Genomic DNA, 17,803 nt, shown 5'->3' with positions numbered 1-17,803 from the left:
CGCGGACCGGACCCTCTCTGGGAACATCTCCGTCAGACCCCACAGTCTCTCCGACAGGGTCTCATCTAGCTGCGGTGGAGGCGGCACGAGTCTTGACCAAAGCAATGGCAACCACCCCTTGGGGCTAGGGCACCCCGCCCCGGCCCAGTGGGAGCCCTAACCCCGCCTCCCGGAGAAGACACCTCCCCTCCGACCTCTCCGGGCTCCGCGACGCGCCTTCGTCCGAATCCCGCAGCACGCGGAGCTCACACCCCCGGGCGGGCCGTTCCCTGGCAGTACCCTCGCACCCCGCCCCACACCGCAGGGCCCCAGTACNGGCACGAGTCTTGACCAAAGCAATGGCAACCACCCCTTGGGGCTAGGGCACCCCGCCCCGGCCCAGTGGGAGCCCTAACCCCGCCTCCCGGAGAAGACACCTCCCCTCCGACCTCTCCGGGCTCCGCGACGCGCCTTCGTCCGAATCCCGCAGCACGCGGAGCTCACACCCCCGGGCGGGCCGTTCCCTGGCAGTACCCTCGCACCCCGCCCCACACCGCAGGGCCCCAGTACCTCCTCGTCGTCTTCCTTCTTCCAGCTCCTCCTCAGTCTTTTCGGAATCGCCTTTCGGAAGCAATTCGTCCGGGGACAGAGGCGCCCCAGGGCCGCCAGCGGCGGCGGCGGCGGCGGCGGCCATGGCTGCAAGGGGGACACCGGAAGCGGAAGCGAGGAGGCGAGTGCAGCGCCCCTGGCGGACAGAGCTGCACTTCCGGGAGCCGGAGGCTGAAGTGCTGGGAAAGAGCGACGCCTTCTGGCCGGCGGACTTCGGCTTTCGGCCGAGTAAGAAATACCTTGGTCCAAGTAGAGAGTCGCGGCGCTTCCGCGGTAATTCTCTTTGGTTTAGGGTGGGCCTAGAAACCTGCATTTTAATAAGCTCTTAGGGGTCACACTGAGACAAACAGCAATCCAGTCTCATTTCCCCGAAGGGTGTGTTATATGGTTGGAGTTAGGTATTTGGAGGTTTATTGGTCTTTTGGGAAAACATCGACTGAACGATACCAATGTACTAAGACAAAGGCAAGAGTTAGCACTTAAATACTTGAGTACCAGGTATTGTGTGTTGTGTACTCATTTCATCGTCACAGCAACCCACTGAGGTATGTACTATAATCCCTGGTTTAGAAATGAGGAAGTTGAGGCACAGTATAGAGGTGCGCAGGAAGTCTTTCTGGAGGACGGATTTCTACAAGCTTGCTGCCCAAAAAGTATGAACATTTATTATTTTGCTAGATATTAGATAGTTGCCCTTGAAATTATATCATACACTTTCATAATTATAAATGGAAGTGTATCCATATTTTAATTTTTTGCTTTGATGGATTAGATGCTTCTTTTTATAATGTGCCACACAGGTGTGGGTTTTTTTTAAATTTATTTGAAAGAGAGCGCGTGCACAAGCAGGGGTGGGGGCAGAGGGAGAGGGAGAAGCAGGCTCCCTGCTGAGCAGGCTGGACCCCAGGACCCTGAGATCATGACCTGAGCTGAAGGCAGACCCCTAACTGACTGAGCCACCCAGGTGCCCGTCACACAAGTTCTTAATACACGAGTAATTTGATAAACACTTTGGCCAGCTGACCATGGAATCAGAATCTCAGGACTGGAGAGTCCACATCTCTGATGCAGGACCATGTCCTTCGTCCTATGCTTACATAAAGAGGGGCAGGTATGTTTGCACTTCCTCCTGTAACAATCCTTGGTCCTTTTCAGCTCCGAACAGGGCAGCACAGACTATAGAAAGTTTTTATGTCTCAAAAGGGTGCTTATTGTATTATTCCATTATATAAAGTTCAAAAACCAGCAAAACCAATCTTTGGTGCGGATTACTGATTCCCTTTGCATACGTCGGAGGGGATATTTGGTAAGGGGCAGGAGAGTGGCTTCTGGGGTGTTGGTAAAGTACTCTTTCTTGACCAGGGTGGTGTTTACCTGGGATGTTCATTTTGGACAATCTATTAGCCTGTACACTTATGAATTACGCCTTTTTGCATTTGTTAAAATTATTTACGTTGGCTAGCGCTATATAAATACAAGGGCAGCTTAAGAGCCCAGTAATGATGGCTTTCAATTTTTTTGTGGGCTCTTTTAGGAAATGCTGGTAGTGTTGAGTCTTGAAGGGAGAGAAGGCAGTCTTTTTTTTTTTTTCTTTTTTTAAGTAGACTCCACACCCAACCTGGGGCTTGAATTCACAACCCTGAGATCAAGAGTTGCACGCTCTACCAAGTGAGCCAGACAGGGACCCCGAGAGAAGGCAGTCTGACGTGGAAGGTACAGGCATTAATGCCTCCAAGTGGAAAGTCACAATACTAATGGGGAGACGTTTTAGGAAACCTTCAACCAACTAATTTTGTTTGTATTCACAAGAGCAATACATGATCTGAAAAAACAAAAAAACACCCTATTTTTAAGAATAAAAAAACTTTCGACCATTCTATCACTGTGGAGGGATAAAAAAAGGGGGGGGGGGAATCATGCAGTACAGAGTATTACAAGCCTTGGGAGAGATGCGATGGTCTAGAAAAGGCAGAGTGAGAAGGTAGCCCAGAGGCCAGGACCCTGTGGAATCAGGCATTTAAATGTCAGCGAGTACTTGCTGGCACTCATAGACAGTAGACAGGTGGTTGCCAGGGGCTGGGGAGGGGAAACCGAAACTGACAACCAAAAAGGTAACAGTGCAGCTAAGGCAGCTACTTCTCCCCACAACTGCTTGTTCTCAGAATGCTGTCTGCCACCATGTTTCTAGAAGATAATATTCATGCCTGACACCGTGATAACCAAGTGTTAATTTAGCTGTTTTGCAGAAACTCAGGGTTTCATCCAGAAGCCAGCTGGAACCAGTCAGGACACTGATCTCCCTCCCCATAGAGCCCAACAAAATGCGGTTAACCCTCCCTCACTTCCTAACTACCTTTATCTGATTTTGAGTCACGTAGCTCCTCTCCCCCTTTACTCAGACCCTTTTCCACTTGCTTTTAAAAACCCCTGGCCCTCCTGCTTCAGGGAGGCGGACTTAAAGCTTATCTTCCCGGTTCATTTGGCTACCAGAATAAACTCTTGCCTTGCTGTACACTCGAGGTCTATCTCAGTAATCAGCTTTACCGCATGTCGGGCACTTGAACTTGGGTTCAGTTACAAAATGGGGAGTTACTCCTTGATGGTTAGAGTTTCAGCTTTACAAGATGAAGCGTCTGGAGACGAATGGTGGTGATGGGTGCACAACATTATGAATGCATTCGGTACCACTGAACTAATTAAAAATGGTAAATTTTACATTATGTGTATTTTGCCACGATAGAAAACATTTTAAAGACAAATAGAAAACAGGAACTAAAAAAAAAAAAGAAAAGAGATAGAGGGGAAGGGGAGCCTCAAGAGTTTCAAGGAGGAGCTTCTGGAGAGGAAGAAGGGAAGTCAGAGAAGAGTGGCTTCACTGAAGGTTTCAAGGAGAGATGCTGAGAGGCAGCAAAGACGACGGAAGGCAAGAATGATGCCAGGCCAGTGGGCACTGTGGAAGGAAGGATAAGGAGACAAGTAAAGGTGCTAACAAGTGAGTGTGGATGCCCCAGGCAGGTGCAGAGCTGACTTCGCCGTCTGGATGGAGATGGGGTGTTCTAGAACCTCAGCCTCTGGCTCCTCTGCTACCCCATCCCTCAAGTCTACGATTTTGCCTTTCCTGTTTCTGTTCTGTCAGAATGTGAGATTGGTGATACAGCAGTTCTTGCTGTGGGTCAGTGGGCAGGCATAGATCCCTTTGAGAATCTTAGAAAAGCTGTAAGCCCTTCCCATAAAAAACAGACATTAGCCCGATCAGCACAGCTGTGCTGGCGGAGTCCCTTGCAAGGCCTGTAGGACTGGATGACTCCCTCTGACTGCCTCTAATCCTCCCTCTGACTGCCTCTAAAGCCGCACTCACTCCCTGATGCCCCCAAAACTTTCGTGCAGCTCCCCAGTAACAGCTCCCACTAACCCGACACACAGCGAGCGCAGAAATTGACAAAATTGTTGTAGTATCACGAGAGATAACGTCACACAGATAGCACTATGGCCCCTAAGTAGCAGGTTTGGTTCATAAAGACCTTGAAGGAGGAAGAATTTTAACCAGAGCCTGAAGGATGTATCTGACTAGAAAAGTAAGAACTTGAAAGTAGGTAACATCTCGTTGGGAAAAATACAAGGGTTGGGGTGGTGAGATGTGGCCACCTTCCTCTTTTCTCCTTTCCCTTTTTCTCACATCCATCAGCAAACACAAATTGATCGGACACCTGGGTGGTTATCGGTTGAGCGTCTGATTCTTGATTTCAGCTCAAGTCATGATCTCAGGGTCCAAAGATCGATCCCCCCCCACCCGGGGGGGGGGTCAGGCTCTGTGCTCAGCAGGGACTGAGCTGGAGGTTCTCTCTCTCCCTCTGCCCCTCCCCACCGCACACTCTAAAATAAATAAATCTTAAAAAAAAAACCTGATCATAACACTCCTCTGCTCAAACTCACCAACAGCTTATTTCCCTTATCGCTCAAAATAAAAGTCCTCCTTCACTGCAGAACTGTCCCACATAACGGCTCCAGCCCTCTCTGGTGCCAGGGAGCTGTGGGGACCCACATTATTTTGACAACCAAACCTGCCCCTCACGATTCCCAAGGTTTCAGCCTGGGCTCCACCCCGTCCAGCTCTGTCACCTTGAGAGCATCTCGTTTCTTCATCTAAAAGCAGGGGAGGAGAACAAACCTGGAATCTATGAGATTTGGCAACAGGTGTCTGGCATCGAGGGCACTCAGTAGATCCTTGCTACGGATGCTGAGCCAGGAGCAAGCTAACTCGCCACTGCTCCCATTAGCTGCAGCATTTACAGCCCATTTACATTTGTATCCTCTAATTTCTTCAGAGTTATTCTCCCCTTCATCAGAAAGTGAGCTTATGGGCTGGAACCTCTATCCATCTCCCCTGAGCTGGCCCATTAGAGACCGTCCCCCAGCAGCCCCTCTTTCACCAGGAGCTGGGAGTCAGCAGGCTCTCACACCTCTGCTGTATGATCCTGGACCAGTTTCTGAACCTCCTGGAATCTGGTTCCTTACCTCTGAGGACACCTGCTGACAGTTCCAGCTTCATGGGGCTGAGCTGAGGGAGACAGGAGTAGGAGGGCAAGGTGTTGACCATCGTAGCCACCGCCAGGCTAAAGCTCTGGCCTCTGTCCCCATCGCAGTGCCCTCCCCCTTAACTTTGGGAGCTAGGTCCCCTCTTACTGACTCCCTCCCCCAACCAGAGCAGCTTCGCTCTCGCGAGGACTTAGACACAAATTCCCTCTCTAGGAATGCAGGGCCCCGCCCCGACCACTCGACTGCTTGACAACTTGGTCCCTGCCAGGTCCGACCTAGTCCCAAATCTCTGGAGGACTGCAGAGGAATTTGGGCAGAGAGACTGTTCCTGTCCCGGTCAGCCTCTGCGGATGCCCAGGAAGCGGGACTGCTTCTCGTGCAAGGGTGACATTTCCCCACAACTTAAAAACTGTCTCTGGGCAGCCAAACAGAAGCTTAGACTCCAGGCTCCCCTGACTTCTTCAAGAACTGCTGCTTTCATTTCTCGGTCACTTTGGCCACAGACAGATGACATACCAGCATTTAATTTTTAGAAAGTAAACAGGAAAATAGCATAAAAATAAGAGTGTTGCCGTGGAAGGCTGGGGCTCGCCACCGCCACCGAGAAGCTGAAGCTAGGAGAGGGGGTGGATTCCGAGGACAAGTATTCTTCAAAGAACAGAGAGAGTAGCCCCCTGGGGGTGGGGGCAGAGAACCGGGAGGGCTGTGCATCCGAGGCCCCCACACAGGGCCCTTTGGAACTGCTGGTGCCACACCCCAAACACCAGCGCGAGGGGTGACGCCGTGACTCCAGCAGCTTCCACAGCAGCATCAGGCTAGTGAGGCAGAACCTGGGAAGGCACCTTCGTACGTGAAGTGACCACTGGACAGCACCCCAGGGCTCATTCCTGATCCCTGCCCTGGCCTGGGGGTCGCGGTTTCCACCAGTATGTTGTACCTTCCTGCTGCCCCCCCACCCCGCCCCCCGCCGAGCGGGCCAGGGTCTTTTGGCCCCATTATATGACCCTTTCTCCCAGGACCTAATCCCCTAGTTCGGCTACAAAAACCCCTCAGCCATATCCCACTCCTCTGGTCGGTGGGCTTCTCCTTTTCTCCTAACGAACGTCTTCAGGGGCTTCATTTCCTCCTGCGGCTGACGCTCTTCAGCTCCTCCAATTCCTTCTCCATTAAGTGGGACTCGGCGGTGGTCTCAGACAGCTGAAAGGCAGGCAGCGGGCTGCTAGAAAGAAGGACCTTTCCGGGCTCTGTCACGTTCGCGAGGGCAGCTCCGTGCACTGGGGCAAGGCCCCCCGGCCTCTCTCTCACACCCTCCACCATGGGAACCCCTTGGGGAACCCCCAGGGCCTCCAGAACATAAAGATCAGTCACAGTCCACCCTCACAACATTCTGGTCACCTAGGATTGCACGCCATTCACTGCGTTAAAGACAGCAGGCCTCAGGGGATGAAAATGGTGGACAGTGGGCCATCCTGAGGCTAAGAATTAGGGTCTAAGTTGTTTCTGAGCTATTGCTCCCAGAATGGTGATTAGGGGGGAAAGTGCTTGAAAAGGAATGCCACTTTCCTCCTTAGGATCTTTCAATGGACTTTAGGTGGAAGATATTCAGGACCGGGACCGAGACTTTACTCTCCAAAGTACAGGTAGGCTTACCGTGGAAAAAAAGCTACACTTCTGATCAATTCTCTGTTCCAAATGCTTTACTTGGCTTATTAACTCAGTACGAGGCAGGTCCTATTCTGGTGCCCATTTCACTGATGAAGAAACTAAGTTTCGGCACACGGGGCAGTGAATTAATTTGCTGAAGTCACAAAGCCAGTGGCGGAGCTGCACAAGGAACCAGGCGGGTTGGCTCCAGAACGCGTGACAGCAAGGGCTCTCCTGCGACCCGGTTAGCTCTCACCTGCGGCCCCAGCCCAGCAGCCTGCGGGGTCTTTCGCAGCCACGAGAAGCCGAGACCGGCACAGAGCGTACTTCTCAGCTGGTCCGTGCTCGCATGATGTGGGACACCTCCAAGCCACGGGCAGACTGTCCGTCTTCCTGGAATGCCTTCATCCCATCCCCCACTCCTCCCTTTAGCCTTCCACATTCAGCTCAAATACCCCTTCCTCTGACACCCTCTGGACACGACAGAATGACTCTCTCTCTGTCCTGTGCTGACGCCTGGCCCGACGCAGGAGGCCCTGTTGCTGTGTGTACTGCCCACCTCCCTGCTAGACTGTGAGCCCCTGAGAGCAGGGACGCCGTCTGATGTGGATCTTCGGATTCAAAGCAACTGACCCAGGGCCAACAGGCCCTCAGAGGTATCAGCTGGATGGAATGACCCGCGGCGGAGCCTCCCCCCAAGGAAAGTCTAGGCGTCCCTTCCCATCGCCCTCCTCACCATGTCCAGCAGGATGTCCACCTTTAGCCGCAAGAGATTGTTCTCTTCCTCCAACTGCTGGTTCCGCCGGCGGAGGCGCTGAGCCTCCCTCCTGTCCACACCGCCACTAATCCCCGTCTCTGGTGGAAGGACAGAAGTGGCAGTTACGCAGGGGCTTTGCTCCCACCGTCTCGGCAGACACCACGGCAGGACATCAGCCCACCTGCTATCCACTGGCCATTTTCAAACTTCAGGCTTTGCCCCGCCAGGTTCATAGTGGGGGTTCCGTAGTCGAGGCCTAGCTCCACCTCCCGGGTTGACCGATCCAGCTGTGGATGAGACACCCCTGGGGGCTTCAGGAAGCACGTGCACTCCAGGCCCCCTGCCTCCCCAGCTAACTGTGTGAGCCCAGCCACTCATTTCTTTTCTTTTTTTTTTTTTTTTTTGATTTTTTTATTTATTGGACAGAGATAGAGACAGCCAGCGAGAGAGGGAACACAAGCAGGGGTAGTGGGAGAGGAAGAAGCAGGCTCATAGCAGAGGAGCCTGATGTGGGGCTCGATCCCCGGAACGCCAGGATCACGCCCTGAGCTGAAGGCAGACGCTTAACCGCTGTGCCACCCAGGCGCCCCCCAGCCACTCATTTCTTTTCTCTGACCATCACCGGGCACATTTCGAAACTTTCGTTCAAAGTCAGAACATCCAATAAGGTACAACAAAAACTTCTAAGCTCCAAGAAACCTCCCACTTTATTATACATGTTTTCCAGAAAAACTTTATATGCCGAAATCTGAATTATTTGACATCTGCTGGGCACTTCACAGTTTAAAAAATCCTACTATGGGGGCGCCTGGGTGGCAGAGCGGTTAAGCGTCTGCCTTCAGCTCAGGGCGTGATCCCGGCGTTCTGGGATCGAGCCCCACGTCAGGCTCTTCCGCTATGAGCCTGCTTCTTCCTCTCCCACTCCCCCTGCTTGTGTTCCCTCTCTCGCTAGCTGTCTCTATCTCTGTCAAATAAATAAAAAAATAAAAATCTTTAAAAAAAAAGAAATCCTACTATGAATTTTTTTATAAAGTAGAAAATCCTTTTTAGAGGTAATAAACCCCTACGTTGTTATCCCTTGCTTACCATGGAGCTCTACAGGTCACAGAAAAGGCATGAAATGCTAACCACCCGACCCAGGAGCTGCAACATACCCTTGAATGCCCTTAATGGTGGCAAAACATCACCCTTTAAGAATAAATTTGATTCTCAGACACAATTAAAATCAATTCCTGGCCAAGTCTTGGGAATAAAGCAAAAGCAAGTTGGATAATACCATTTGGAGCCAAAAATCATCCTGAGATCAACTGTCTTACTAGGTTCTTGAACATGCTCTGATGATGATTTCAAAACAAGAGTTAAAAGAAAATATTTTTTAAGTTTATTTATTTAAGTAATCTCTACACCCAACGTGGGGCTCACCCCAAGATCAAGAGTTACGCGCTCTTCTGACTGAACCAGCCAGGTACCCCGGGGGTTAAAAATGTTTTTAGCAATAGCAATACTATGAATTAGAAGGATGTCCTCCTTAAAAGGATGCCTCTGGAGGACCACTTCCCATCAGAGACCAGGCCTGATGCTCCAGTCCCTGCACACTGGGATGGGCCCCAGTGGTGATACTCACGTTATGCAGGTTGGAGAGAGAAGCGGACTTCCGAGGGGGGGTCTTCTTGGGACTGAACGTATTCCCAAAGAGAGGCATCGTTGGCCTGATGAAGGGAAGACTGATGCTCCCTTCTACTGTCAGAAAAAGTCACAGATACAGATGGGTCAATGACCTTATGCCCCCGTCCTCAAATCATGAAAACATACATCTTATTACGTGGCTCTTCACGGTCCTGGTGATGGCACCCATGTATTGAGAGCTCACTAGGGAGAATGCTCAATGAGCCCCTTGTGTGAGACCCCCAACTCTCACACCCCCCTTTGTTTACTCCTCTTGTTATCCCCATGGAACAGATGAGGTTTAGAAAGACTAAGGCCCTAAGTGGGCACTAGCATTCCAGTGCAGGGCTGTGGGGTCCTACAGTTTTGTCACTACAGATTAGGGCCTAACCTGCCTGTTTCAAGTTTTGTCACACAAGGTGACATCACCAGATTTACAGTCAAGAGCAGGGAATTCCATCCTGCTTGTTCCTGGACGCTGGTGAGAATCACACGTGGGGCAAGAGGCCCTGCACAGACTCCATTTGAAAGAAACAAAGCTCTATTTATCCTTCACGTCCAGAGTGAGAATGGTGCCCCTTGCTCAGTCCTATGTCAGAAGGTCACCTGTCCTGTGTGGCAGGTGAGGTGTCCTGTGGAAGGAGGAGGCCGAGCACATGGCAGGGCTGACACTACCACACATCTGCTTTCAGTAGATTGTAACCTAGTGAAGTAGGTTTACTGACACTGCCCATTTTGGGGGCTGGGGGGTGTTTGTATATTTATGTGTAACACAGAAAAGCATACGGATTGTAAATGGATGGCTTCATGAATTTTGACCACACCTGCACAGCCCCCCCACCCCTGTGTAGCCACCCTCCAGATGGGGATACAGAACATGTCATCACCCTGCAAACCTCGCCCAGCAGTTTTATATCCATGGATTCACGCAGGAGGTCTTCCTCTGGGTCTGGTTTTTTTCACTCGGTATGTTTGTGAGACTGGTCTGCGTTCTACGTAGTTCGAGTTTGCTCACTCACACTGCAGTGAAATAGGCTACCGAGTGAGTGGACATTTGGATTGTTTTCAGTCTTTGTCAATTAGAAACAGTAATATTAAGAATATGCCTGGACATGTACTTCTGTACACGTAAGTATACTTCTCTGATTCTAGATCCGGGGGTGGAATTCTGGAATTGTCGAGCATTCATATGTTCAGCTGTAGCAGATACTGCTAAATGGTTTTCCAAAGTGGGTGAACCAATTTATATGCCCTACCAACAGTGTACAGAGTTTTGAACTTTGGGCATTTCTTTTTTTATCAACTCTGGTAGGTATGTAGTTGTACTACATTGTGTGGTTAAACTGCTTTTTCCCAGTAATTAAATTGAGCACGTTTTCATATACTCATCAGACATTTAGATACCCTCTTCTGTGACATGCTTGTTCACGTCTTTTGCCACTTTTCTACTGGGTTTTCTACCATTTTCTTATTGATTTGTAAGGGCTCTTTATATATGCTGAATATTAAGTCCTTTGTTGTAGAGAAAGAATGATATATGAAAATATTTTCGCCCAATCTGGGACTTGTCCTCTTGCTTTCTTATTGGTTTCTTTTTGATTAAAGATGTTCTTAATTTTAATGAAATCTATCAATTTGATTAAATGATTAGTGTTTTATATCCTATTTAAGAAATTTTTGCATACTCCAAGATCGTATTTTCATATATATAACCTTCTGCAAATTTTATTGTTTTAGCTTTCACATTTAGAACTATGATTCATCTGGAATTAATTTTTGTATAAGGTGTGAGACAGAGGTCAAGGTTCATTTCTTCCCAGATATTATCCAATTTTAACTTATAATACACAAGGAGTTTAAACAGATTCCTTCTAAGAAACTGCAGACTGAAGATAACCGTAACAGAAGCACAAATGAACAGAAGGAAACAAAGCTCTCAATTTTCCTGCTCCAACGTAGAAAATCTTCCTCCACCACATTATGAGATAAAAACTGTGATGAATTGGCTGCCTGGGTGGCCCAGTCTGTTAAGCATCTGCCTTAGATTCAGGTCATGATCTCAGGGTCTGGGATCAAGCCTGATATCAGGCTCCCTGCTCAGCGGGGAGTCTGCTTCTCCCTCTCCCTCTGCCCCTCCCCTTACTTGTGTGTGCTCCCTCTCTTAAATAAATAAAATCCTATTAAAAAAATGAATTAATCACATCTGACAAGAAGCTGGCCAAAAAAAAGAGAACTTCTCAAGACCATTTGAAACAAGGTTTGTATCAACTATCATTGAACGATAACTCATTGTATGAATCCATCACAATTAGGACGACATGCACTCAATGAGAACGTGACGAAAAACCATGCTATTGTCAGTGATGCAGAAATTAATGTCACTAAGATTAATGATAAAAGTCTAGAAGCTTCTTTGGAGGTCTGACAATATAAAATACAGAAGTTCATGTCTGTATGATTTATAAATAAATAAAAATAAAGATATTTGGAGCAGGCGTACTCATGAGAAATTCATTGGTAGGTGTGTATTTGTAATTAAAAACAGCAGGAGACCCACAACCTAGGGGATGGCATTTGGGCCTAGGCACAACACGAGGACTTGGACAAAGCAGAATGCTTCCAGCTTGGTAGTGGATGGGACAGCAGTGGGGACCAAGATGCTAAGGGAGGCTGAAGCTGTGTGACCGTGTCATCCAAAATAGTGGAAGGGCCTGGCATTGTTTCTGCTGGAGAAAAGTAAAAGGGTGGAAGAGGGAAGACAATCTGATGTCTGTAGAGGGCAGAACAAGAATGAAACGAACATCTGGGAAGAAAGAGTTTAACCCCAAAAAGAAAAGAGCACAGTAACACAAACTTGTATCACTTTCTGCACAGCCACCAGGGGTGGGGCCCAACGCTGAGCACGCTTCATAGATTTCTTTTATTCCTTGCAGCAACCCCAGCAGGTAGGTATTTTCCTATCCTTATCAGAGATGAGAAAACTAGGGCGTGGAGAAGTCAGCCAATTTTCCCAAGGTCCACAACCATGGTCAGTTGGCTAAAGGTATATATCAAATTACCCCTGTATTAATAATGAGTGGGGTACATCATAAAAAGAAGCATTTTCATCCACCATATTGGCAAAACTTAAAAGATGAATAATATCTAAGGCTGGTGAGGGTGTGGAGAAAAAGACACTTCCGTTTTCTTTAGGTGGAAACAAAAGATGCTGTAATTTTCCCAGTTAGGCAAAACCTAGCAAAATTTTAAATGTGCATACTTTTTGGCCCCCAAATCTTCTATAAACTTATCCTCCAGAAAGAACTGGACATGTACACACAAATGTTCCCTACTGTTGGTAAAATAAAAAGTATTTTATTTTGGTAAAATAAAAAGCAATCCAAAATGCCCACCAATGGTTGGTGTAGCCAAATACATTGTAGCACATTCTTATAATGGAATGCAACAGGACAAGTAAAAACAATGAGGCAGCTGTGTACGGACTGACCTGGAAAGACCTCCCACACACTCTAAAGAAAGCAAGATGCAGAACAGTGTGTATACTGTAATGTCAGAAGACAGAAAGGGGGGAAAAAAGGCAAGAATATAGGTGTATACATTAAAAAATAGAAAAAAATCTGGAAAGATACACCAAACAGCTCACTGTGGTTAAATGTGGGAACGGGAGTAGGATGATGGCTTTAGTGAAATCATCATTGCATAGGTAAAAAGTGGTCAAGTGGTAGTAATTTCATATGTTATAATAGTATCAAATTATATTAAAGAAATATACTTCTGGGGGTGCCTGGGTGGCTCAGTCAATTAAGTGGTTGCATTCTGCTCTAGTTATCATCTCCAGGTCCTGGGATTGAGCCTCATGTCAGGCTCTCCACTCCGCGGGGAGTCTGCTGCTCCCTCTGCCCCTCCCCCTACTCGTGTTCTTTCTCTCTCTCAAATAAATAAATAAAATCTTTTTAAAAATAAAAAAAATTTAGGGGCGCCTGGGTGGCTCAGTCGTTAAGCGTCTGCCTTCGGCTCAGGTCATGGGATTGAGCCCCGCATCGGGCTCCCTGCTCTGCTGGGAGCCTGCATCTTCCTCTCCCACTCCCCCTGATGTGTTCCCTCTCTGGCTGGCTGTCTCTCTCTGTCAAATAAATAAATAAAATCTTAAAAAAATAAAAATTAAATTAAAAATTAAAAATAAATAAATAAAATTTTAAAAAGAAATATACTGAAACGCCTGGGTGGCTCAGTCAGTTGAGTGGTTGGCTTCGGCTCTGGTCATGATCTCTGGGTCCTGGAATGGTCCAGGGTTTGAGGCCCACATCAAGCTCCTTGCTCAGTAAGGAGCCTGCTTCTCCCTCTGCCTGCCACTCCCCCTGTTTGTGCTCTTTCTCTCTCAAATAAATAAAATCTTTTAAAAATTTTTAAAAAAAAGGAAATATACTTCTGGATTTAATAAATTACTACAATGATGTTAATTATTAAAAAAACAAAACAAATGAATAAAAAACAACTAAAAAGCAGCCCCTGCCCTTCCAAACACCTGGAAACATCTGAAGGAAAAACACTTGGCCAAGTTGTTCTTGCAAAGCCTGCAACTGTGCTAAGAGTACTACAAATAAGCATATCACTTGGACACAACAGACCAAGTACCAGGTCTGGCTCTGCCCCTCAACTGCATGCTAAACCCTGGCCAAGTTACTTTCTTTCTCAGGGTTTTAACAGGGCCACTTCCCTCATGACCTCGATAATTCTCATAACCCTTAAGCCGAGAACTATCATCAATATATTACAGTGGAGGAAAAGGAAGTGTCTGGACGAGATGCTTTTTAAGTCTTATCCAATAATACACAAACATCTTTGGCTTAGACCCTAAGATTCTGGAACTTTAGTGTGGACCCAGAGGTCCCAGCTGAGCCCCTTGGCCCAAAGCAGCTGACTCTCTAGTGAAACTGGAGGAAGAGAAAGAGGGTTCAGTTCTAAGAAAGTGAAGGGAGAACATCTGGGTTCCAGTCATGTCTCAGCCGCTCAGCCCCACTGGGACCCCAGAACTTAATTGTCTCTGGGCCTCAAGCTTCTCTATTGTAAACAGGGATAACAAGAGTACCCACTTACAGGTTGTTACAGTGTTTTATAAAAAGCCGTGGCATGTGATGCTCACAACTCTGAGAGATAGATCGAGGTAAGTATGTCCCAGGCAACAGATCAGACAACTGCGGTTTAGAGAAGTAACTTGTCCCCAGTCACACAGTGGGAAGGTGGTGAAATTGGGCTTCAATGAAATAAGTTCTACTCCTCTGCGCTGATAATAATCACTTCATCGCTGCGCAATGCTTTTCAGTGTGCAATGGGCCATAAAATGCATTATCCTATTTTAATCTAACAAGAAGGTGAGGCAGCAGTTTTTGGCTTTCACTGGATTCTCAAAGAGTTCAGAGCTAGTCCAGTACGTGCCGGGCAGATACTCGGCCATCCCGGGCCGCTGGATTCAACTAACGGTAAAGAACAAACGTTCACACGCACGCCCTTTAATCCTCTTCGCAGCCGATTTACGGGGAGGAATTACAATCCCAGTTTACAATCGAGGAAACCCACTTCAAGAAGGGCGGTGACGGGCCTGGAGCGAACCCAGCCTCCGCCCCGTCCCGCGAACCCGGGCCGCTCCAACTGCTGGAAAGCCCTGGGTCCCCTGGGAAACACCCGGGCGTCCCACCCCTCCTCGGGCCCTGGGGCGCCGCTGTGCTCAGACCTAGCGCGTCCCAGAAGCCCGGGACCAAACGCACAAGGATACCTGCCGGAAACCGCCTGCAGGGTCCGCGTCAACCGCCGCGACCACGACTTCGGCGCTGCTCCGCCCCCCTCCACCTGTGCGCGCACGCGCATCCCCGCCCCGGACTCTACCATCGCCGGAGGTGGGGGGTGCCCGGCGCGGTGGGGTGCACAACGGGAGTCTACGCGAGGCCCCGGAAACGCTTGAGGACTGCCCTCGGTATATTAAAGATACTCCGGAGGGAATGTCTCCTGGAGTCACTTACATTCCCCGTGCTATGGACTTGGAAGAGGAACTACACTCTCCCTCCCCACAAACCCATTGGTCTGGTCTCCCCAGCCGCCTGGGGCCGTCACCGTGGTAACGGCGTCTCGCGGACGCGGCGGCGGCTCAGCGCGGTTCCATTGTTGCGGGAAAGGTGGAAGTGGTGACTGCGCCTGGCGTTGCCTTGAGAACGCCAGGACTCACAGTAGCAAAATGGGCCTCACCCCGACGCCCTTCCTCCTCCTCTTCCTCCTCCCCGACCACAAAGCAAAGGGCACCCCTTCCTGGTGGATGTGGGGGCAACAGGTGTCGGATGTCCCATCCAGAACTTTGCGGGGTCCGCTGAAGGACCCGTGGCGGAACCCGCCCCAAGTTCGTCAGATTCCGCAGATGTCTTCAGGTAAGACGTACAGACGATGACCGCCCTGCCCTCTTCCGCAGACTGCCACCTCCCCCACGTCCCGACACTGATCGGCTTTTACAAGCAGGGGAAACTGAGGCCCAGGGACCACTTCCAGGTGGCGCAATGAGCAAGGGCAGAGAACTACCCAAGGATCAACGCCAGAACTCCTGAAGTCCTAACAGTGTGTATTATTGGTTCCATTTGAAAAATAAACAAACTCAGAGCCATTCAAGGGATGTTTATTGGGTGCCTAGTGAGTGCACCAGGTCATCCATCCATCCAGTGAGGCCCAGATCCCATGGGTCTCCAGCTGCAAGTAAAATTTTCTTCCAGCTACACCTCAGTGCATTAAAAAGGGGAGAGTTCTACGTTCTAGAACCAAACTGCGCGGTCTAATCCAGCACTCTCCAAGGGAAACATATGGGGGCCACATGTGTCTTTTAGAATTTTCTAGTAACCATATTTTAAAGATTAAAAAAAAAATCAGGTTATATTAATTTGAGTATTTTATTTAACTCCGAATGTCCCAAATATTATCATTTCAACATATAATCAATGTTAACATATAATCAACTGCTTCAGTTTTTAAGTTTAAATGAATTAAAATTAAAATTTCAGTTCTTCAGTCACACTAACCAGATTCCAAGGGCTCAGTTGTCACATGTGGTTAGTGGCTACTGTGACACACAGATCTAGCCTTTTCCTACCTTTCTACACTTGCTCCCCTCTGCTTGGATGATAGTTCCTCCTCCCCTTTATCTAATTAACTCCTGCTCTTCAAGCCTTGACTAGATCAGAACCCAGTATCAGTTCATCTCACAGCACTGCATTCCTCCCTTCAAAGCAGTGGTTGCAGTTATAATTCACCATTATTTATATAATCTGATTATCGCATGTCTCCCCTCGTTGACATAAGCTCCATTAAGGGAGGGATCAAGTCTGGCTTAGGTCAGCACCCTGTCCCCAGTAAGTGTGCACTGGTGGCTTGGTGTTGGGCACTCACTAAATCGTCATTGAGTGGCTGAAGTTTAAACTGAACAAAAGTCTGATTCCAAAGTCAGCATCATTTTAACTTATTTAAACATGCTTGAAATTATTTAACATGTTAACTTTAAACAGGGGACATTCAAATCTCAGATGTCAGAATATGTGCTGCATGAGGGCGGAATGTTTGTTATTTTTCCACTCGTCTGCCCCCAACACAGCACAGTGAGACCCACAGGGTAGATATTCAGCAAGTTCGTTTTCTCCTCCATCCTTTTTTCCTCCCCAAGGAGTGACGGTAAAAGCTTTTCAAGTTTCAGAGAATACCTAAAAGGGTATGATGAAAAATTCAGAAGAAAACAGAGTGTAGATTTTAAACATTTCTTTTAGGAGCCACGATAATAGCCAATTCTTCCATTAGGCATGAGTAAGAATGTTAAGTTAAAGGAAGAGGCTTCTTGACAGAGTCGCCCTAAGCCTGCTTCTCAGAGAACATGCCATAGTTTTGCAGTCCTGCTGAGGAGTGGGTGGGAGGAAAGTGAGAAGCCCTGAAATGCACCTGCCTCTTCCTTACCCTCTCCCCCTTGCCTACATAGAGAAAGGCTAGGAGCTGGAAGGAGGAAATAGTATTGACCCGGGCCTGGGACAGCCTTTCCTGCCATCCAGCTGACTTGGGACAGCCCCAAGCTTCTGTGGACTACAAAGAAGTACGGTGAGTGAGTCTAAAATGGAATAAAATATTGAGTGTACCTAATCCCTGGGGATTAATTTGCCTAATGCAGAAAGATGTGGAAGCAAATAATTCCAGTTCAGAATTGTAATTACAGTGGTATAATGGAGAGATGAAAGCAGAACCCTGAATTTCCCAAGGGGGAGGGGTCAGTAATGGCCTGGAGTAATTCAAGAAGGTTTTCCAAAAGAGGGGCACGTGGGTGGCTCAGTCGGTTAAGTGTCTGACTCTTGATCACAGCTCAGGTCTTGATCTCAGGGTCATGAGTTCAAGCCCTGGTTTGGATCCCATGCTAGGCATGGAGCGTACTTAAAAAGAGAAAAAACAAACTGTTTATAAAAGAAGGCTTTCCAGGAGATATATCATGTGGGATGAGCACGGACTAGAGGGAACCGCGTGTAAAAAGCCATAGAGGCACCAAGAGCATGGCAGAGTAGGGACCAGGAGGAAGGGCAAAGGGGCAGGCGTAGAGAATGCAGG

At 48.4% G+C, this 17,803-nt stretch overlaps 2 protein-coding genes across 2 annotated transcripts in view; one reads left to right on the top strand and one right to left on the bottom strand.

The window, feature by feature from the left end:
• Nucleotides 1-15,023, bottom strand: part of LOC100474105 (mitochondrial import receptor subunit TOM22 homolog) — a 16,727-nt gene extending 1,704 nt beyond the window's left edge. The window contains 6 exon segments of the mRNA XM_034643893.1: nt 13-69; nt 550-564; nt 566-895; nt 7,505-7,623; nt 7,707-7,812; nt 14,964-15,023. Of these exon segments, the coding sequence (XP_034499784.1) occupies nt 13-69; nt 550-564; nt 566-895; nt 7,505-7,623; nt 7,707-7,758 (573 nt within the window). The 5' untranslated portion in view covers nt 7,759-7,812; nt 14,964-15,023.
• A 298-nt stretch (nt 15,024-15,321) lies between these two features.
• Nucleotides 15,322-17,803, top strand: part of FAM227A (family with sequence similarity 227 member A) — a 77,275-nt gene continuing 74,793 nt past the window's right edge. The window contains exons 1-2 of the mRNA XM_002914581.4: nt 15,322-15,606; nt 17,190-17,305. The gene's annotated coding sequence lies outside the window, so the exon portion shown is untranslated. The remainder of the gene's footprint in view (nt 15,607-17,189; nt 17,306-17,803) is intronic.

Source organism: Ailuropoda melanoleuca, chromosome 15, assembly GCF_002007445.2.
Source record: "Ailuropoda melanoleuca isolate Jingjing chromosome 15, ASM200744v2, whole genome shotgun sequence".
Taxonomy (NCBI): Eukaryota; Metazoa; Chordata; class Mammalia; order Carnivora; family Ursidae; genus Ailuropoda; species Ailuropoda melanoleuca.
This window is presented reverse-complemented; position numbering and strand designations above follow the sequence as displayed.